This window comes from Protopterus annectens, chromosome 3.part1, assembly GCF_019279795.1.
Source record: "Protopterus annectens isolate FY-2018-M chromosome 3.part1, PAN1.0, whole genome shotgun sequence".
Lineage (NCBI taxonomy): Eukaryota > Metazoa > Chordata > Ceratodontiformes > Protopteridae > Protopterus > Protopterus annectens.
Window position 1 is genome coordinate 1,385,404,699 of NC_056732.1, and position 23,513 is coordinate 1,385,428,211.

General features: G+C 41.1%; 1 protein-coding gene across 3 annotated transcripts in view; it reads left to right on the plus strand.

The window, feature by feature from the left end:
- Positions 1-23,513, plus strand: part of LOC122798472 (flap endonuclease 1-like) — a 444,201-nt gene that overhangs the window by 360,105 nt on the left and 60,583 nt on the right. For all 3 annotated transcript variants that reach the window (XM_044067423.1, XM_044067425.1, XM_044067424.1), the window contains exon 9: positions 12,022-12,173. In XM_044067423.1, the coding sequence (XP_043923358.1) occupies positions 12,022-12,173 (152 nt within the window). The remainder of the gene's footprint in view (positions 1-12,021; positions 12,174-23,513) is intronic.

A 23,513-nucleotide genomic window follows, 5' to 3' on the forward strand; every position in this document is an offset into this window, starting at 1 on the left:
TGTGGAGGGAGTAAGCCAGGGAGAGACAGTGAATTTAATCCTAATCTTGCGTAAGGGGACCAGGGAGTTTAAAATGCTGAGGAATGTGTTGTTAAATCCCTTGACTGCTTCCTTGAGAGGTAAATGTTTGAGAAAGGTCCAGTCAATAAGGGAGAGCTGATAGTTTAGTTCATTTGGGTCAAGGTTTTTTACCTTGTGGCAGGTTTTAAATATGTGGGGTTTGAGTGTGTGTTGACTAAAGCGGAGGACTTTGATAGAAGAGTGGTCACTAAGGGTATCAGGAAGGGTTTCAGGGAAGTGGTATCTGTGAGGATGGGATACAAGGATCCAATCAAGTATGGAGGAGTGGGTGGAGGATTTGGTGGTGTAGGTTGGAGTTGTGACTAATTGGGAAAAGCCATGAAGGTTTATGGAGGTAGAGGGAGATATGGTTGTGAGTGTGGACCAGTTAATATTGACATTCCCCATTATGATAGTCTCGTTGTGGAGGTCTGAGGCAAGGTTGGAAAGTAAATTTTCAAGTACAGTGAGGTTGTCACCAGGTGGGATGTAGAGAGCAGCTAGGTATAGAGAGTTGTGGGGGTTTATTCTGTAGCTGGCCAGAAAAAGTTCAGTAGGGGAATTGGGGGGTACGGGTGTAAATGTGAGGTTATCTCTGTACAGGATTGCAACACCACCTCCTTTTTGTTTTGTTCTGTCTAGTCTTAGGATGTTATAACCAGGAGGGAGTATATCCCTATCGTGGATGTGAGGTTTTAACCAAGACACTGAGCAGAGTGGATGAGAGGTGTGGACTCCAACTCTTAGCTGAGATATATAAGTATCCTGTTTTTTTTCGATTATTTATACAGTTTATTGTTTCTAGCAATTTATATATAGCACTTTTATTGCAATCTGCATGGGTAACTGATTTGTTTGCAGTTAAAGCATTCTGTATGTTTACAAATCTTTATCTGTTTAAAAACTTTCATTTTGTGGCTTTCTCTAGTGCTTTGTAGGCTAATAGCTTTAGTGTCCCCACCCACCCTTTGTGTTATACTTGGTGGCTTTGCAGTTGCCCACCCCTACTGTAAATCTGATCTGGGACACTCCTTCCAGTCTAGTGTCATTAGCTCATTCTACCTAATACAGAGAGACCGTTTGATAAGGCCTTCTGTTTCTCTTTTTTCCCTTTCAAAAAAAAAACAAAAAACTTTTTGCCTGAATTTCCTTATGTTCTGACTGTGCTTCTCAAACATTTTGGAAATATAAAGTATATTTTAAAGCATTTATTATAACTGTAATTGCCTTAATATTGCTACAACTCAAGTACTCTAGGTTGCACTGCATCTGAAGGGTTTGTGTGTTTTAGCTGCTTTTCTGTATATATAGACTTCTTTGTAAATGTAGACTAGCTACTTATTCTGCTGTATTACTGCCACTTAAATTGTTGTTCAGTTGTGCACTTGCCTTGCTTCATTTAAAAAGTTTTAAATTGCTAATTTTGTAGAGTTTTAATTGCATTTACTGTTTAGGACTACACACTCAAGTGTGTTAGACTTTTCTGTGTTTATTTACTGTATTATTGCATTGTTTAGCCTGTTTCAACAAAAAAAATATATACTATCTTGGTTGCTCGTTTCCCACCTTTTCTAGCCAGTCCATATCCCAGGCCTTGCTTGTCTCAGGACTTTATTTTCTGTGCTCAGAGCTATCCAAACCTTGCTGTGACAGAGGGAAGTCCTACTGCCTACCAGTTGGACTGGTGAGCATTGTACTGCCTATCTAATGCTAGAGGAGTGATTTCCAGCTCTGAAATTGTAATTTTATTAGCCTTTTTGGTCTGATTTCTATCCCTTCCAATTTTCTGGCTTAAAAACACGTGTGTTTGCACATTTTTCAGATCGTGCAGCAATATGAGGCTACAGTTAAACTATTCCAGGTGCCAGAAAATCTACTCTTCAAATTTTCCCTTAAAACTAGCTGGTTTCTCAGTAGTAGCACTAAAATCTGAACCCCTGTGACTAGCACTTGCTCTAGAACCTGCTGTAAAGCACTAGGAAGCCTGAATCTGATACAAGCACTCAGCTCTCCTTGTAAATAAGGACAGATTAATCACAGGCACTAAACAGCCTACAATTGCAAATTACCTTGCAAAGGTAAGGGAAAACAGCTCTTAAACCTTACAAAAAAGCACCTAAACAGGCATGTCCAAGGGTCAGCTTCCGGTGGTTTCTCCTGTCCACCTGGTGAATCTGGGCATACTGGGGCAATGCGGCAACTGCCTCATGTACACAGACAATCCTCTCTTCCTACCACCCAACACTACAACCTGCGAGAGATGCACTTACATAGCCAAACTGGAAGCAAAGCTCTCTCCGGTCAAGACTGTGCTAGACAGTCAAGAGGAGAAGGCTAACACCTGCATTACACCTCGAGCAACTCATAGCCTTTCAAAACCCACACCATCAACTCCCACACATAGCAACACTAAACCCACATTATATGGAGGCCCTTAACATTAACCTGCCCAAGCAACAAGGACCTCCGAAGCCGAAACGCAAACAAACACCAGTCACAACCAAAGTGACACATAGCTCACAACACCAGTGTGCCACCCAACAACAGCCCCTAAGGCAAGACAATGTACCCAACACTTTAGTCATAGGTGACTCTATAGTCAGGCACACTGATGTCCCACTCACCAGGCTGAAAAAGGAGAAAATTACAGTCAGCTGCCTGTCGGGTGCCAGGATCCTCCACATAACACATGCACTCAAGTCACTCCGCAACAAGTACAAATACGACTCTGTCATTGTCCATGCAGGAGTAAATGACTTGAGACGTACCTCCCTGGACTACATGAAAAGAGACATGGAAGAGCTCTTGGATCATGTGACCCAGGCAGGTATGACCCTAGCCCTGAGTAACATCCTGCCTTCGCCTAGAATGATACCACAGTATAAGGACAAAATGATTGACTTTAACAATTGGCTAAGCTTCTGGTGTCATTCAAAGGGGATCCAGTATTTGCCTGGGAAGACATGATCAACAAACCACGATGCTTGGGCAGAGATGGTCTGCACCTGTCACCCCTGGGATTCAGGTTACTGGCTTAAGCTCTAGCCACCCCTATAGTGCCTTTTTTAGGCAAGGATCAAAGGATAAAACCACCACCGTAACATACAAGCATGCAAAATCTGAAGGTAATGCTACTCAATGCTAGAAGTCTAAACCTCAAAATGCACTCTCTCGAGGCACTCCTAAAAATGGAGAACATCGATATCTGTGCAGTGACTGAGACCTGGTTCAAGGCTCCAGAGTGCACCCCAGCAATACCAGGCTACAATTCTTACCACACTTTTCGGCCACAAAACCAAGACCGAAACACTAAAGGTGGAGGAGTGTCCATATTCACCAAGGATATTCACACCTCCAGGGTAGTTGCCCAACACAATGCATCTGAAATTCTCCAGGTGCAACTAACACTAGGTAAGACTGCAATCCAAATTGTAGCTTGCTACAGATCCCCCACCATACCCCAGGATTTTCACTACACCTTCCTAAACATACTGGAAAATATTAAGATACAACCAAACACACTAATACTAGGTGATTTCAACTACCCTGCCATTAATTGGGAAAACTACTCGGGTACCAACTCCTTTTTCCAACGGTTCTTGGAATTCATAAATTCCAATGCCCTGGATCAACTAATCCATTGTCCCACCAGGGGCTCCAATATCCTAGACCTGGTCATTACCAACATGGGAGATAGATGCTCCACACCAGTGGTCACCCCCTCCTTGGTCAGGTCTGACCATAAGCAAATCCCCCTTGACATCCACATCCCACCCCCACCCCCCAGTAAGGAAACCTCCTTAAAAAACTTCTCCAAAGCCAAATTCATGCTACTGAAGTCAGAAGTGAAAAACTTCACAACACCCACGCAGACAGGATCTGGAAGTTCGACTGCAGAATCCTACACTAAGGCACTGTACAAGCACATCCACTTGTGCATGAATTGCACCATCCCAAACAGAACCAAGATGCTCTTCTCCAAAAAAAGGAAGCCAATCTGGTGGTCCCCTGCTATAAACAAACTATACAACAGAAGGAAGAAACTGTTGCAGAAAAGAGGAAAATCCCAGGATGCAAAAAACTCGCTCACCAGCCTCAGTAAGAAGCTGAGATCCCTCATAAAATCCTCAAAAGTTAGTTACGAAAATAAAATTGCCAAAGATTCCAAAGACAACCACAAGGCATTCTATAGTTATGTCAAGAATCTAAATGGCAATGCTCAGATCTGCTCTGAACTACAACAGAATGGCATTAAATATACTGATCTCAAGGATATTGCAAATATCCTGGCAAATCGATTTAGTGCCAACTTCACTCCCCTCTCACCCCCTAAAGGGCCCATCTCAATACCAAAATATTGCCAAATTCCAATAATCACAGCCACACAGGTAGAAACAGCACTCTCCAAAGCTAAGAATACAGCATCCATGGGACCAGATGACATCCCAGGCTGTGTACTACATGAACTACAAAATGAACTGGCACCCCATTTAAGTGTCATGTTTAATCATAACCTCACCTCAGGCTTCGTGCACACTGAGTGGTGCACAGCTACAGTTATCCTGCTCCACAAGGGAGGATCCACATTGGATCCCGAGAACTACCGTCCCATCAGTCTGACAAGCCTGATCTGCAAGAGCATGGAACACATTATCATGGAACTTATAAACAAAGACATTGGCAACCTCCAGACACTGAACCCCACCCAGGTTGGGTTTGTGAAGGGCTGATCCTGTCTCCTGAATCTGATTGACTTCTTCTAATTGGTCTCCAGAGTTGTGGACGAGGGTAAGGAGGTCCACACAGCCTATCTGGACCTCGCCAAGGCCTTCGACACCATCCCCCCACTCTGGAATCATAGATAAACTTACTAAGCTGAGCATAAATCCCTACATCACTCGATGGGTTGCCAACTGGCTTACTGACAGAACCCAGAAAGTAAAAGTAGCTGACTCCAAATCCAGCTCCAGACAACTGACAAGTGGAGTACCTCAGGGTTCTGTCCTGGGACCACTCTTGTTTGGCATCTACTTCTCTGAAGTACAGGCCAACATTAAGGGACTCTGGCTAACAAAGTTTGCAGATGACTGCAAACTGGAGCCATTATTGAATCCCCAAATGATGTGGATATTCTACAAAATGGCCTTACAGATACAGATGCCTGGTTCCAGAGCCATGGGCTCAAGCGTAATGCCAAGAAATGTATAGTCATCCCTTTGGAAAAAAAACATGTACCCATGAACTACCACATAGGTGGCAGGACACTAAACATCAAAAGTGTGATGAGAGATGTAGGGACACAAGTGGACAGTGGTCTCACTTTCGATAACCACATCACCACAACAGTCAGGAAATCCTTCTACGTGGCACACCTCATCACCAAGAGCTTTTCATCCAGAAAAAAGGAGGTAATTGTCCCACTGTACTCATCCCTCATTAGACCCATTATAGAGTATAATGCCCCATTTGGTATGTACCTCACAAGACATCTGCAACAGCTGGAAAGGCCACAGAAATACCTCACTAAAAGAATCACAGGCCTAAAGCAGATGCCATATGCTAACCGTCTAAAAAAAACTCCAGCTATTCTCTGTGGCATATCGTCTACTCAGAGGCGATGTCTGCTTAACATACAAGGCCATGTCAAACCCTGAGCTGTTAGACATGCTCCACTTAAAGAAATCCCAATCCCTCAGAGCCACATGCTCCAGGGATCTAAACCTTATCATCACAATGAACAAAACATGCTGGAGGGATAGATTCCTGACCCAGAGACTCCCCATACTCTGGAATAGACTGCCCATACATGTCAAGCAGATCACCTCATTGACCCTCTTCAAAAGGAACCTTGATGATTGGATGGGAGATAGGAAATTCACCCCAGGGATCATGTCAGTCGCCCTGCTAACAGTGGCCCAGAGAAGTAAATATTGTGGGAAATAATTTCCAGGGAATTGTTATGGCTAGGCTTGCATAGGCTTTAGGGCCGATAGCCTAGTACCAACCTATGAACCTAAGTCTCACTAAGGGTTGTTATATCTGGGGAGTGGTGTGAGATCCACGAATGGAATTCAATAATTTTATTTACTATGCTTCTCAGGTTGATAGAGTAAAAGGAAATGTGTTTTGGTGGGATGTTATGGTTAGGGGCGGTGCTATGTTTGAGGGTAGGAACTGAGGATGCTGGTAAAGCTGGGCCAGCATTGGGATGTATGTCACCTGATGGCAAGAGAGAGAGGAGAGAAGGAATTGTGTGAGATTTAGGAACAAGGAGTATGAGGCACTTGGGTTTTCCTTTATTGTATGTTGTTTTGCTTGAAAAGTGTTTTATGTGTGGGGTTAAGGTTATGTAACCAGTGCAGGGCATGGGTTCAAGAAAGAGTGAGGTAGGTGATTGAAGGTGGGTGGATAAGTAGAAGTGGGTGGGTGGGTGAGAGAATAGTTCTAGTGGAAAAGTGTAGGAGGTGAGGTTGTAGAGAATTGAGAGTGGAGGTAGCTAGTAGTGTCAGAAGAAGGGAGTGGAATAGCATAGTGGTTTGTAAGTTATGTGAGGGGTGCTAATGTGAGAAAAGGGATGTACAAGAATGAGTTGTTAAAGGTAGATGTTAGAGGTAGATGGGATAAGGAAGAGAGGGGTAGGGGATGAGGCATACTGAATGGTGAGTATAGTGGTAAGAGGTTGGTGGAGTTGGAAAAGAATGGGAAGGAGGGAGATGGGAGGGGCAGTAATAGTTGGGTGGGGCTTAGGGGGTGTAGTAAGAAGGGGTTTAGAATAAAGGAAATTATGTCAGGGATGGGTGGGAATGGAGGTAGGGTAGGGGAGCTGACTGAGCCCGAGTCTAGCAAGGGCGAACGGAGCGGGGCTTGCCCCCCTCCAGCCAAGGGTTCTTCCAAAAACAGTCAACAGTTTAGGCAAAGGATTTCTCCAGGGACAGATAGTGTGTTTCCCTGATCTGCACTTTACTGCAGTTATAGAGTAGGAATGTTACCTCTTTAAGACCAGGTAACAGAGAGCCCAAGCACAAAAAAGTTTAGAACCAATTGGGCTTATGGAGACTTGAATCAGATTAAATTAAATAACAAGGGGGAAGGCACTTATGCCCTTTAGAACTACAACCGTTCCGGTGCACAGCACCTGTAAACAGTCCTTGTTTACAGGAGATACAGTACTAGTAGCAATTAGGTTACAGTTAATTATATAAAAACAACCTATACTTTATTTTTGCAGAGAATTTCACTCTTAATTCAGGTGCTGAAAGGTCCGTAGTTTACTTCTTATCTGTGGGAGTTTCTGGTGCCGAAGCAAAGGTCCCGTAGTTGAAAAGGCGAGTTTTTAATTATGAAGAAGGACTAGAGTGAAACTGGTGGGGGAAAGTAAAATAAGAGAGAAATTAGAGGAGCAAGTGTAATTAGAGTCGTATAGCATCAAGAAGCTTCACATTTGCATAAAAACACACATATTTCCCAGATTCATCAAGAGGCATCAGGTTTGTACAAATTCACATTAATTTCACAGTTCCATCAAGAAGCAGCAAGTTTGCACAAAAGCAGATTAGTATCCCAGAGTTTAACATCAATTATTACCTTTTTTCTTGGTTTAACCCCTGTCATGAGATTCTTTCACCAGGTAATAGCGCTCAAAATAGTTATACATTAAATTTCAGGATATACACTATCAAATGGCTGCTGCGGAGCTCTGCCTTATCGGGTCTAAGCTTAAACATGCAAACAGTTTGATCTATCAGTAAGTCACTTGCGAGCTGTATTTACAAGATTCTAAATAACTGTACACAATCATTAGTATTACCAGACAACAAGAACCTACATATATTAACAGCTGCAGCACGTGTCCTATTACAGCTAGTATGTGGTGTTGTTTTTAGGAGTGAATTCCTGGTTAAAAAGTGAGTGCAAGTATTATAACAGCTAAACTACTCAGTAATTTACCAAAAAGCACAGAGAGGTCAGTAACAAAGCTTATTAGCACCGAAACAATTAAATAGTGTGCCCCTGGTGAAATAACAGGGCCATTTGTTTAAAAGGTGTGTTTGGTCCGACCTCCCTTGCAGGGTTTAAACTAGCGCACATTAAAAAGCAAGGCAGAGTCTTCAAACACTCAAGATATGGCAGTATTCCAGTAAAAAGAAATTTAAGTGGAATTACACAGGCAACAAGAGCAGATTACATACATTTGAAAAAACAGCAGTTGACTTACTTGCCGTGCAAGCACCGGTGGACGGTGGTGAAGAGGTGGGCAGGGAGGATTGTTTGAAAATGGCGCCCGTGATTCTGAGAAGCTGAAATAAGCTTGCCCGGAAGTAGGTAATAGGTAAGGTCATAAATCAGAGCAGGTGGGGAGGGGGTAATACGGCTGGGCAGGTCAGATCTCCCTCCAGCCAAGGGTTCTTCCAAAAACAATCAACAGTTTAGGCAAAGGTTTTCTCCAGGGACAGATAGTGTGTTTCCCTGATCTGCACGTTACTGCAGTTATAGAGTAAGAAAGTTACCACTTTAAGACCAGGTAACAGAGAGCCCAAGCACAAAAAGTTTATATTCAGTTGGGCTTATGGAGACTTGAATGAGATTAAATTAAATAACAGGGGAGGAAGGCACTTATGCCCTTTAGAACTACAGCCATTCCAGTGCACAGCATGCCAGTACTGCTTTAAAGGAGATAAAGTACTAGTAGCAGTTAGGTTACAGTTAATTATATAAAAACAATCTACACTTTATTTTAGCAGAGAATTTCACTCTTAATTTAGGTGCTGAAGGGTCCGCAGTTTAGTTCTTAATTGTGGGAGTTTCTGGTGCTGAAGCAAAGGTCCCATAGTTGAAAAGGTAGGTTTTTAATTATGAAGAGGGACTAGAGTGAAACTCTCCTGTAATGTTTTGTTGTGACTGAGTCCTCAACTGAGCTGAATTCTATTTATTTGTTTACATTTAGTTAGTGGGGAAGGTCTAATTGGGTCATACAAGACCCCTTTTCAGTGGAGGCCTGGGGAGAAAAGATCCAAAAACATATTTTTAAAAATAAAAACATGCAAAGAGATTATATTGGGAACGTTGTGAATACAATGTTTGAAGTATAGTGATTAAAGATTCAGTATTGACTAGAAGTTACTATAAAAATAGTATCAGTAGATGCAGCAGTACAGACAAGTGAGAACATCAGTTGAAGATAAATACATTCACTGTGAATATGTTGGCAATGCAATAATATAAAGAAGCAATCTAAAACCATTTGTACCAGCAGTTGCAGCAATAGTCTCAAAAGAAATATCAGCTGAAAAAAAGTGCTTCCAGTATAACTTGGGTAGCAAAGGGATCACATAAGGAGAGGTTGAGGCAATGACAGCTATTTGTTGGTTGGGATGAAAAAGTACACCAATTGTAATGAGAAACCCACATTACTAAGGGTGACAGGCATAAGGAAAGATTTAAAGAGTTGGATAGGTACCATAGCTGAATTGCAAACATAATTAAATTAGAAGTGATTTAATATGGGTTAGGTGTGTGTGACAAGAAGCAGATGTCAAAGAAGGAAACGTCAAAAATGGTGTAGGTTTGTAGGAGTAGTTGGGGTGCAAAAATGGTGTAGATTTGTAGGAGTAGTTGGGGTGCAAAAATGGTGTAGATTTGTAGGAGTAGCTGGGGTGCAAAAATGGTGTAGATTTGTAGGAGTAGCTGGGGTGCAAAAATGGTGTAGATTTGTAGTAGTTGGGGTGCAAAAATGGTGTAGATTTGTAGGAGTAGTTGGAGTGATCCAGTTGTGGAAGAGTAGTAATAAGGTACAAGAAGAGAGTCAATGCTGACAGAGATCCAAAGTTACTGACATGCAGAGAGATCTCAAGGACTGAGTGAAATTGTGGGTGAGGGGGGATTGCATTATTAATATGCATGATCAATAGTCACAGAAAAGAAGAGGCTCAGGGTTCACATGGACAGTTTTGAAATAGATAAACAGCAAAAACCAACAGCATAAAACAAAGTAACCAAAAAATAAAAAAGGAATGCTGTACCAGATGTCACTTGGACTGCAAACCAGGTGTAATGTTTAAAAACAATTGACTTTAAGTGCTTTCATTCCTTCAATTCAAACAGGAACGTCTTCAGAAACAAAGTAACAACTGTTCTGGTGGATTATATAACCTCATAGGAGCCAAGCCCAGACCAAAATCCTGAGGTGCAGAATATTGAATTCAGAACCTCAAGATCTTGGAATCTAGAAATTAAGAACCCCCCCCCCCCAAGAAAAAGTAGTCAACACATCACAAAACATGTTTTTGTGTTTTTCCAGGGGGTAAGCCCCCCTGCGCCCCCCACACCCCCTGCTACTTAAATATACCAACTTCGAGATCGCACTACAGAGAGGAAAAGGCAAATCTCTGTTCCGCGCTGTATGCTGATCTTTCAGGATTTCAAAGTTTTAAAACTTCGATCATATGGTCTTCGATCATATGAATTTCGAAGTTTTATGCTTTGAAATTCTGTAGGGGACCCATTTTTGTATATATATATATATATATATATATATATATATATATATATAAATGCAACAAAACTTGGTAAACTGTAATAAATATATTAAACTTTTAAAAATAGTGAAGGCAAGCTAGCCCTTGAACGAAGGGAACTATACTAGCAGTACTACCAGCAACCGTATTGACATTAGGAGTACTTTTATGTGAGAGCTTTGCCTCACTGGTAGCATACTGGCAAACCAATTTTAAAAACAAAGGCTGCTAATATATGAAAGACTAAGATTTTTAGAAGTTTAATATATTTATCAAAATTTACCAATTTGTTTTTAGTACTTTATGCTGCTAATCTTTTGTTGTATTTTTTATATATATTTTTTTATACTTGTTTTATAAGTACAATCTGGGAACCACTGTTGATAATGAACTGTTCTTTGATCAGCACATATCCACTGAGATCTCAATCTGTTTTGTAAAATAAATAAAAGATGCTGGAGGGATCGGTTTGCATCAAAGAAATTACGGCTTTTATCGAGCCATCTTCCATTCCGTACAAGGTAAAGTACTTCTCTTACTTTATTTAAGTGCAATTTGGAGGAATGGATGGATATCTGTAAATTCAACCCCCATTTAGCACCCCATCCCTCCTGGATAGGAGAAACTTAAATGTCCCAACATATCCTTGTTCAGCCCATCTCTGAAATATTCTTATGCAAAATATAAGGCTATATTTCCTTATCCCCCCTGTACTGTGTTTTGGTTAACTGATTTACTCGAAAGTGCACTTTTTTTAAAGTGGGTCTTGGCTATCTGTTCTGACTGTTTACTTTGTTGCAGGTCTTTACATTTTTTTGCCATTTTCCATTTGTCTGCTTTTTGTTAAAAGATACCTGCTATTAGGTTTTGTATTGCATTTGAAGAAACTATGTGTGCTCTCTGCCTGAAATTTTGATTGTGTGTATTTTGTGTGTGTGCGTGTGTGCGTGTGTGTGTGTGTGTGTGTGTGTGTGTGTGTGTGTGTGTGTGTGTGTGTGTGTGTTTCTTGTGTATGTAACTCAATATTATCAGTTTATTTACTTACAGTACTTTGTATTCTGCATTTGTGTTAAATTCAGAAATGTTGTTGTGCCATTTACCTCTCCATCTATATAACTATGGTGGGAGGAAATGATCGATATGCATTCATGGTGATTGTGAGCATCTCCGAGTGTGCTAGTGTAATGTTTGAACAACCAGCAAATAAAAGCATTCCAGCAGTAACAAGGTGTGCTTCTGATTAAGATGCAAACCTCTGCATATCATTATTCACTGCCCCAGTCTGCTTATTACGCTAGTTAGAAAGAAAGGAAGTAAAATAAAAATAAAGCAGCATGTTCCTGTTTGTACCTGGAAAGGGTCTGCATGCTGCCACAAGTCCTATTTAGTTTTAAAACTCTTGAATTTCTGCATAGTTGTGATAACTTCTTTTTCATATTGTCTTAAGGTTCACCCTCTTCCGCACAACTGGCAGTACCATGAAGCACGGCAATTGTTCCATAATCCCAGTGTGACCATTATAAATGATCACGAATTACAGTGGACAGAGCCAGATGAAGAAGGGCTAGTCAAGTTTCTCTCATATGAGAAATATGTTAAGTATGTCATATATTTTTAATCCTTTATCAGAAAACTGCGTGAGATCTGTTTTGTTTTTAGTGATTTAACTTTCTTTACTTAGTTGCTCCCCAGCTTTCAAAGCTAATTGACAACAAGAATTTTTCTGTCAGAGTGGTTATGATAGCTATTATCTAGCAGGAAGATGAAACATGCATGTCAACTGTGTGTCATCATATATGTCCTAATGATGTTGCAGTGATTGTTTCTTAAATAAAGGACCATGCTGTGGTTATGTTTGTTAGATATGTTGTGTAATCCTCTTAACAACTCAACTGTAGTATGAAAATATTTTTAATATGAAGAGTACATTTGTCTTCAATTAAATCTTTGAACTGAGATGATTCTTAGAGGATTGTTTTAAATTAAATAAATTCATGCAAAGTCACCCCTAGAATTTCTTTGTAAAATGTAATATTTAAATTCAGTTATCCTTATTAAGATTGTCATTATCAGTAAATACAATATTCAGATATCTGGAAAAAGCTTTACTATAGCTACCCCAGAAGAATTTGGATAACTTAAAAAAAATCACAGAACCTCATCAGCAGTAACACTGAATCAGTCTGACGCACCATAACAGACGTATTAACTTACAGCATTAAATCATTATTTTGAAAATTATTCTTACTGTATAGTAAACTGAAGGGCATTATTTTGTTGTTCTTACTGCTAGAAACTGAGAGCTTAAATTCAGGTTATGTCACAACAGCCATACTGGAACATATGAACAATACTAGGCAGCAGTCATGGGGAAAGTAAAATCCCTAGCTGTAAACACCTATTTGGAAGCACACTTTAAAAAAAGTTCTTGGCAGCCTTTTTGAGGTTAAATAATGCAGTGTTTCCAAGCTATGCCAGGTCATACATTAAGATTTGCCTTAAAGGTAGTCAAAGAAGTATTTTATTTGATTTGTACTGGTAACATATTCCATAAGCTGGGAATACACTGAATTAGTAACCCATTTGTACCTGTAGTGGTAACATGTTCCATAGGCTGGGAATACACTGAACTAGTAACCCATCCCTACTTATAGTGGTAACATATTCCATAGGCTGAGAGTACACTGAATTAGTAACCCAGCCCTACCTGTAGTGGTAACGTATTCCATAAACTGGGAATACACTGAATTAGTAACCAATACCTGTCTGTAGTGGTAACATATTCCATAGGCTGGGAATACACTGAATTAGTAACCCATCCCTACCTGTAATGGTAACATATTCCTTAGGCTGGGAATACACTGAATTATTAACCCAGCCCTACCTTTAGTGATAACATAATCCCTCGGCTGAGAATACACTGAATTAGTAACCCATCTCTACCCGTAGTGGTGGCTGGGAAACACAGAATTAGTAACCCATCCCTACCTGTAGTAGTAACTTATTCCATAGGCTGGGAATACGCTGAATTAGTAACCCAGACCTACCTTTAGTGATAACATATTCCATAGGCTGGGAATACACCTTGTTAGTAACCTATCCCTCTAATGTGTTTGTTTAGTTGTTGGTGTAGGTTTAGGTCTCTCGTGCAAGTGCTTGAGAGCTTGTGTTTGTGGGAAAATTCAAAGAAACTTTATTGTCATTTAGGAAATATAAATGCTACTTAAAATTTTGAGTATCAGCTCTTTTACAGGAAAAAACACACAAAAAGACAAGACATGATAGGTGTTAAAGAAAAAAACTATATTACAAAAAGTAAAAGGCTAGGTAGCTGATACATGCTTGTACACTAAGAGATCAAGAAGAGTGAGAAATAGATCAACGTGGAACATTTCTTTCACTGGATATAAAGTTATAGCGGTATGTTTTGAGTATCCTATCTAGTATATTAATGTAGCTTGTTGTAAGGTATTTTTTGTGTAAAGGGTTGTATTTGTGTAGAGAATTCTAATGCAGTTATATTGATGATTAGATTTTTGCAAAGTATGTGTGGTCCATGGAATGTTAAAATCTCCTGGAATTGTTGTTTCATATGTTAAAGTATAAATTAAATAATAAAGAACTTTACCATTTGACTTAGTCAAGAATGAAACTTCAGGATATGCAAAGTACTTCTTTTTTCCATAAACAGAGCTGGGAAACTGCTAAAATCTTCAGAATCAGTCTGAAGAAACAGAAGAAAACACTTCATATTTACACCTTTTTTACCAGCTGCTTGCTTGCCCAACTTTGACGTTACACTTTTAGCAAATCAGTACATTTTAAAATATTTTCAGTCCTTGTGATCCTCGCTTAGAGCTTCACATGAACACGACAAATATGCCTTTTAAAACATGAGGCGCCTGTGTTAAAATTTATTGTCCTTCAGTTTTGCAGCATTCAGTACCAGTGCACACTATCTCATAGAGAGCCTTGCAAAGACTCACCCCCAAGCTTGAGAAGGCCAGAGTGTGACTGTTGATTAATCTGGTTTCCACAGACATCTGACACAATTCATTACCTTTCTGAGACTAGACTTTCCAACATAATATCCCTTAACTCCTTCAGCACTTACTCTGCCTTCAGTTATCTGTCTGTACGCTTTTGTTTGCTAATTCAGAAAGTACAGTTGTAAGGCACTTAAAAATATAAGGCTGCTGTTTATATGAAAATATATCTCGCATAATTATGCATCTGTTTTTTAGCTTTAAACATTTTGACTCATCTGTGAAGAAACTGCAAGATAATATGTATTTAGTGAAGAATAAACATGAGACCTAGTATTTTTCCATAGGAGTCTCCTCCATTTGACACTATAAATGTCACGTAACACACAATTATATTTTAATTTTTCTTAGTTTCGTAAAATATGCCTCAGCATCATAATATTCATCATCTACAGTGATGTGATTCTCATTTACTTTAAGTTCATTATCAGATACTTTTACAAGTCGCATTGCATGTTTAGGTAATGTCAAGTATTGTGTAATCACAGTCTTTAGAACAGAAAATATTAAAACAATTCAAAGAATAATGCCAGTTATTGTAATGATAACTTGTAATATACTGGTGTCTAAGTTACCAAATGCACTGCCCAACCATCCAAAAAGTTTCCATTGCTTAGCTGTACTATCCAGTTCTTTGGCCCTTTGCTCCATGAAATTGGCCAGCTTTTCTTGTTCATCATGATAGTCACTGATATAGGAACAACAATGGCTTCCCATGAGGGCACATGAATCCCCTTAGCAACTATCATTACGTCGAGTGCCAGCCGATGTAGTACCACAGTTTGAATTTCAGTCATTTCCCAATTTGCCATCCTGATGTGAACTATGATTGTTATGTTGTCCTATCTCACCTTCATTCTTTGCTGGTTGGGTTTGGAACCGAGAATCGGTTCTGACTCTGCCTTATTCAGAAGCTTGAGACCTTCCACTAGCTTGTGGCTATACCCTATCCCATGAGGCTCAGGGAAGATTACCCAGATCTCATTTACCGGTAAACAGATCGGGTGACTTCCATGCAGGCTCTTTGCTAAGTGGAAGTAATTTTACTTATATTTGTTCTGTTTTTTTTTGCTGTAATTTGATTATATTTAGAATTTACAGTTGTTCAACTTTGAAATAGTTTTAGTAGTGTTTTTGCTTAGTCCGCTACTGTTTACTGGTTCTTGTGTTGGCCATCGTCCTTTCACTAGGCCTGTTGTTGTTGAACCTACCCTATTCCAGCTTACAGGCTTGTTTAAGTTAGACTGCTTGGTGAATACCCCCCTTACAGGGTAGATCATTTAAGTTAGAGGGCTCCCTGCCGCCCGTTTAACTTAGAGAGCTGTCCCCCTTTTCCCTGTTGCTCTAGTTTTGTCTCGTTAGTAGGAGTAGTTTGTTTAAGTTAGAGAACTTCTCCATTCTCTTGCTTAGTTAGTCTAATGTAAAAAAGAGTCTTGTTGAGTTTTTCTTTTCTGGTTCTTAGATTAGTTGTGTGTGTGTGTTTTGCAAGAATATCAAAGGACCCTAAAGAGTTGAAACCTTTGGGTTTCAAGAAATGCGATTAGTGCAGTCAGAAGATGTCTCTGACAGATGGGCATACCAGTTGCATGTACTGTTTGGGTGCCCTTCACTTACAAGCGTCCTGCTCATTTTGTCATGCTTTTAGCTTCAGGGTTTTGATGGAGTGTTAAAATAAGTTAATTGTGAGAGAACTGTTAAAAAAAACCTTTACAGAGGCTTTAGAAGGGATTCAGAGCACTAAATCTGCAGAAAATCCCCTTCTAAATTAGAAAAATTGGAAAAAAGGACTTCATCTTCTGCTTCATCTTTGGAGCCACCTAAGGAAATGGCAATAGAGTCTGTCTCAGAACCAAGGGCTGTTGGTTCTGAAAAATCTCCCTCTTTGGCTCAAGTTGTGGTTTTGGAGCTGATTCCCAGTATTGGGGCCGGTATCTCCTAATTTGAGGTCTGCACTTCTGCAAACAGCGAGATCTCCAACTTTATCCTCCCGATCCTCCAGAAGCTTATCAGATGATGATGTGGAGCAAGTGGTGATGAGACTCTTATGGATGCCGGCACTAGCAAAAATTCTGTCAACTCCGACCCAGAGAGATCTGGAGCCAACAAAGACCCCTTCCTCTGCCGACCTGACTTGGGGTTTCAGAGCCAAAGCGCTTGGTCCAGTTCACAGCGGAACCATCGGGACCTTGACCTGCTACAGGATTGTCGATTCCGACAACTGCTCCGACTTCCTTGGTTCCATCAGAATTTGAGGAGTCTAGGAGCCGATGTTCTCCCATCGGGTTTGGGGAGGGGAGTCGGATTGGACAGCTGTCTGACCCGATTCTACCTCTCGGGGCCTCGGCGTGGTTGAGCTTGGCTCCTGCATCAGCTTTGGAGCCAACCACTCTGCTTCAGGGTTGGTCTTCTTTTTCTTCGGAGCTGGGGATCTCCTCATAGTGGAGTGAGGGGGCTTTTCAGCTGATGGAGAGAGTGCTTTCACCTCAGACCACTCCGCTCTCTGCTCCAAGCACTGTTCCCCCAAAAGCGCCAGTGTCAGTCTCAGCTCCATCACTCTCTCCCAAGCATAGAGACCCTAAGCCCTAGGAGGCCCCAGCAGGTGAAACTATCTCTTCTGAAACCTCTCCAAAGTACCCCTCTGAGGAGGTCCCTCGGAAGAGATTGTGCAAGAGGAAGCATCTGGACTCCTCGAAGAAGTCTATCATCTCAGACATGAACCTCAATGAGTCAGAATGGTCCCCACAGTCACCCTCTGAAGATGTCTCCTTTGCAGACATCCTGGAGATCTTTAAGCAGGGGGGTGGCAGGAAGCCCACCAACCCTTCTGAAGATGAGTTGGTGTACCTGGAGGCTTTTGGGTCTCGCCGCCTTTTGACCAGTTAATGAATGTAATTAGTTGAAAGGCATGGAGCGCTCCGGATTCAGTGGAACCTGTTCCTAGGAGGCCAAATAAGTTCATCACAGCTCCTTTGGAAAAGGAGTTCCTTAGCAAAAGTGTCCCGGTAGATGCTATGGTGGTGGCGGCATTAACAAAGAAGGAATTGTCAGAGACTTCCTCATCTGTTCATCCACCGAACAGAGTCTCAAATGATGGACAGATATGGAAAGCATATGTTTTCTTTATCTTCAGCGGCATTTACTCTTAGATTGCTGAACTGCCTCACCCATTTCACTAGACTACAGAGGGATCTCCTGAAAGAGCTAGGAGATACCCTTCAAGGTACTGTAGCTGCAGGGGTTTCGGATAAGCTTTCCTCCTAGCTCCCACCTTAAACTCCATGGTAAATTTCTCCATCTGACTGATTTCTTATGCAGCCAATGGAGTGAGCAGGGCAGCTGGTACAGTAAATTTCCTTGAGGAGACATTCCTGGATGCGCTTATGCGATTTCGCAGAACCCTTCAAGTCTTCCTTTATTAACGCCCCCTTTGATGGCTCATCTTTGTTTGGGCCCAAAGTTAAAGAGACCTTAACCAGTTGTGAACAGGAGGGAAAGACTCTGTCTGTCATGGGAGTCCATTTCTCCCTCCCCAGTAGACCTTATCCTAAAGGTCAGAAGGGGGAACAATGTGGTTCCATAAGTCCCAAAGAGCCTTTCCAGATGCATGTGGTGATTCTTCCCCTAGGGACAGAGGGGTAAGTAACAGTGGAAGACCCGACTCTCTTGAGAGGAGGCCCGCCTGTCCATCTCTGGAGGCAGTCAGGGGTCGCTTGTCATTGTACCCAAATTCCTGGCTAGAAATCACAAAAGACAAATGGGTACAAACTATCATATCCAGAGGTTATTACATACCCTTTTCCTCTCCCCCATCAGGAAAACAATCAGTCCTAGATGTTCCACCTAGCCAAAGGGGTTATGCAACTCTAGAGGTACAAAAGTTGTTAGAAAAAAGATTCATCCAAAATGTCCCTACAGACCAAATTGGATCCGGAACTTACTCAAAGTTTTTTTTAGTTCCAAAAAAGACAGGGGACTGGAGGCCCATTCTGGATTTCAACAGACTAAACAAGTCCGTCAAGGAATCAAAGTTCCAGATGGTGACACTGCAGTCGATACTCCCTTTTCTGGGAAAGGATGATTGGATGTGCTCAGTAGATCTCCAGGATGTGTACTACCACATAAAAATGGACAGGTGATCCAGGAGACATTTGTTCTTTCAGCTGGGAGCCAGTCACTACCAGTTTCAAGCCTTGCCCTTTGGTCTCACTACAGCCCCCAGAGTGTTCACCAAATGCATGGCAGTGGTTATGGGTCACTTGAGGCGTCTAGGATTCTGGGTGTTTCCATACCTAGATGACTAGCTCTTAACCACCACCACCAAGCAATTACTAACAAAAGCGAGGGGCAAAACCATTCAGCTGTGCTCTCAGCTAGGCATTACAATAAACTTTGAAAAAATCAGCCTTGTTGCCATCACAGCATCTCGTATTCATAGGTGCAGATTTAGACACAAGAAAAATGTTAACCAAACCCCCCCCCCCCCCCGAGAGGATTCAGACCTTGCATCATCAAATCGAGAACCTTTTATCCAAAAGGAAAGTACAGGTGAAGATTGTTTTGAAGGTTCTGGGTACCATGGCAGCTGTAATAATTTTGGTATCTCTAGCTTGTCTACATATAAGAGTTCTTCAGTGGCTGCTTTTTTCCCAATGGTCCATGCAGGATCTACCATTGTCTCACAAGGTCATCATAATAGAATCCTGCAAAAAGGACCTGTGCTGGTGGCTTCACTCAACTCAATTGACTGTAGGCCGACCGTTTGTCTTCCCAAAACCAGAAGCCACGGTGACCACAGACGCTTCTCAAATAGGGTGTGGGGGGTATTATCTGGGAAAAACTGTCCAAGGTGTTTGGCAGGAACACAAAAACCACTTGCATATCAATGTCCTAGAGAGGAGAGTGGTAATTTTTGTATTGCAAGCATTCCAGGACTCTCTTTCCAATAGGAACATGTCAGTAGTGTGGTACATAAACAAACAAGGAGGAACCAAATCCTACCCCCTATGTCAAGAGGCACAGAGGATATGGCAATGGGCAATCTCTTCTCATTGCTTTCTGACAGCAAAGCACATCCCAGGGAAATCCAGTATGATAGCGGACAAACTCAGCAGAGCTGTTCTGATGCTCCACGAGTGGTCCCTAAAACAGGAAGTTGGGGAAAAGAGTTTCCACCAGTGGGACCAGCCTTGCTGCAACCTCTTTGCCATGTCCATGAACGCCAAATGCAGCAGTTACTTTGCCCTGATTCCCCCTCTGGGGCAGTCACCAGGGGACATGCTTGTACATGTTTGTCCCCCGGGTCTCTTTTCCACTTTTCCACCCTTTCCCTTGATACTGAAGGTCCTTCAGAAAGCCAGCACATTGCGAAGCACAGTGATACTCATTGCACCATACTGGCCTCATCAGATTTGGTTCCCCTTTCTGTGGCCCCATCGCCAGGAGGAACCATGGATTCTGGACCCAGTTCCAGACCTTCTGACTCATTCATCGGGAACATTCCATCCATCAATACAAACCCTAAAATTGACAGCTTGACTGCTGCACTTCCACAAATGGCCAGGCTCCCTGATATCAACCCTGCAGTTAGACATATATTGATTTCCTCTTATAAGGCATCAACCAGGAAATTATGCTCTAGCAAATGGATAAGATTTTCCCACTGGGTTTCCAAAAACAACTTTGATCCCTTTACAACCCCTATCACAACAGTGTTAGATTTTCTGGCTAAACTTTTTAATGAGGGTGCAGCGGTGGCTACAATTTGAGTTCAGTTAGCTGCTATATCAAACTATCATATCGGGGAAATGGGCTAAAAGTCATGCCCCACAGGCTTTGCAAAGCATTCTTAAAGGGTACATTCTTACTATGGCCACCAGTGAAAGAACTCCAGTGCCAGTGGACCTAAATTTTGTTCTGTCTCTATTGATTCTACCCCCTTTTGAACTCGTATCATCATGTGACATAAAGTTTTTGTTGTGGAAGGCAGCACTATTGGTGACCATAAGGTCTGCTAGATGAGTGTCTGAACTTCAAGATTTGTCTATACATCCTCAGTATATAACCTTTAACAAAGACAGAGTTTCCTTACAGGCTAACCCTTCATTCCTACCAAAAGCATGTTCAGAGGCCAATTTAAATCAATCCATTGACTTTCCAGGTTTTTTTCCCAAACTATGGCAACAAGGCAGAATATAAATTACACCAGTTGAACGTGCATAGACAATTGCATTTCTACATGCATAGAACAAAAGATTTCAGAAAGTCAGACCAGCTATTTGTGTCTTTTTCAGACAAAAAGAAAGGGCTCCCAATTTCAAAGATCACATTTTCTAAATGGCTTACAGACTGTATCACCTATACATACAATTCCCAGAACAGAGAACTCCCAGGGAATGTGAAAGGCCATTCCACAAGAGTTATTGCAACTTCATCTGGCTTCCAGGCAAGGCTACCTATGGATTCCATTTGTGCAGCAGCAACAGGGTAAGGCCTCATACCTTTATCATGCATTACAAAGTAAATTTGGCCTCCAGGAACAGGGCCTCTTTTGGGTCCACTGTTCAGAAGAGTATTTTCCCTTGAGCCACCCAAGAAAGAAGGTGGTAGGGACGCTGTCCCAACCAGCAAAGAAGGAAGGCAAGATAGGACAACATAACATTAAGAAGTTATGTACTCACCATAACATTCCATGTTTGTTGTCCATCTCACCTTCATTCTTGCATCCCACCCTTCTTACCCCGCCTTCGCTCCTGGAGGATCGGGCAGTCTTTCCTGGAAAATTGATTATCAAGTCTCTGAATCTCTTCTAAGTCTGTTTGTTTTTGGATATGTTGCTTTGTTTAGAGGTAATGATTATGTTTTTATCTGCAAACAAGATCTGGGTAATCTTCCCTAAGCATCATGGGATTAGGGTATAGCCATGAGCCAGTGGAAGCTCTCGAGGTTTTGAATAAGACTGAGTCGGAACTGATTCTCGGTTCCAAACCCAACCAGCAAAGAATGAAGGCGAGATGGACAACAAACATAGAACGTTATGGTGAGTACATAACTTATTTCCTACATTCTGAAGAACTTGAGCAAGCATGGTGATTTCAAGCATTTTTCTTTGCACTCCATACACAGGCACAAAAGCTGAAAATACCTGTTCTGCCCAGTGAATTGCCTGTTTACTTCTCAGTCTGCCTGCTGGAGGTTTCTCAAAATATTGAATAGCAGAGGTGATAGAAGTACCTGCTGCCACTGGATTCATCATGGATTTTACAATGTGATGGATGAATCCAGGTTGGTAAACCTGCTATGAACAATATTAAGTAAAAAGCCAGCACCTCGAGTGGTTCCAATACATATACTTTATTTGTACAAGAACTAGACCAGTTTCAGCTATTCAAGCTTTCATCAGTAGTTGAAAAACACAAATAAAGAGCTGCTCCTTATATATCCATAAGAAAGCTATGACATCACTTCCTGTCAAGGAAGAAAAAACAATGATTATGTTGCAGTTAATAATAAAAAATAAAAAGATTATGATACATATAAATGACATGCAATAAGTGTGCATAGATATTAGTTGTCCATCAGAGGCTGTACCAAACCATCAATAATGTCAAAAAATATGAGATAAAATGTTACCTTAATGTTATAGAATGGATGAATGTTGTATGAAAATTAGGAGAGTGAACACAATGGGACGTAGTCGGTGATGTTGATATCCATAATAAATATGGGTTCCACTATAAACAAAACTCTGGTTCAATAAGAAAAAACTGAGAATGGTAAGTGCATTGAGAGTTTGTAAAAAATTATTTTACATTTTGTCATTAAGCCCAGGTGGGAAAAGCCCACCCAATTTAATTATCCATCTTTTCTCTTTATTGTTAAGGATCTCATGCCATCCTGTTTTAAATGCCCTCTTTCCAATGATATTATCAATGATGCAAAAAGAGAATTTAGCCATAGGATGCTTTGTAGTGTGTCTATATAAAGCATTTGTTGATCTGCAATTCCTGATATCTCCCAAATGTTCTGCTATCCTGATACGGAATTGTCTGGATGTTTGGCCTACATAGAAAGCCTGGCATGTGCATGTAGCTAGATAAATAATCCAGTCAGAACTGCAGTTCCCAAAAATTGTCATATCATGTACCTGGCCAGTATTCTTGATTGTGAAACTTTTGGTTTTGAATATGTAGTCACAAAAACTGCAGTGGCCACAGGGATATGTGCCCACTAATTTATCCCCTGTTAAGGTTCTCTGTGTAGCAGTGTTGTCATACATAATATTCCTTTTATAATGAGAAAAATGGGAACCCAATGTTCTGCCCTTCCTATAAGAGAAATAACAACGTTCTCCTAAGTAGCCCTCCAAAAGAGGGTGGGATGTAAGTATATTCCAATGTGTATTGATAATGTTGATGAGATTGTGACTATTCCTTCCATATGTGGTGATAAATCTACATATGTCAGGATTGTTAGATCTGGCTTTGTTCTTATAGATTAATAGTGACTCCCTGGGTAGTGTTGTACTCCATTTTGCAGCAGAACTGATGGCATCCCGGTGGTATCCTCTAGCCAAGAATCTTTTAGTCAGATCCTCATGATGTGTATTTAGATCCTGTTCAGAAGAACATATTCTTTTGATTCTCAGAAACTGAGATTTTGGAATGTTCTTGATAATGTGCTTCGGATGGAGACTGTTGGCATGTAGTAATGTGTTGTATTGTGGAAACTTACGATGAACAGATGTTTTGAGTGTATGATCCGGTTGTCGTTGTAGATGGACATCCAGAAAATGAATGTCATTCAAATTATATTCCACGGTGAATTCAGTCCCCCACATATTTCCATTAAGATGTTCCATGAATTCTTGGAGATATTCCGGACCTCCTTTCCATAC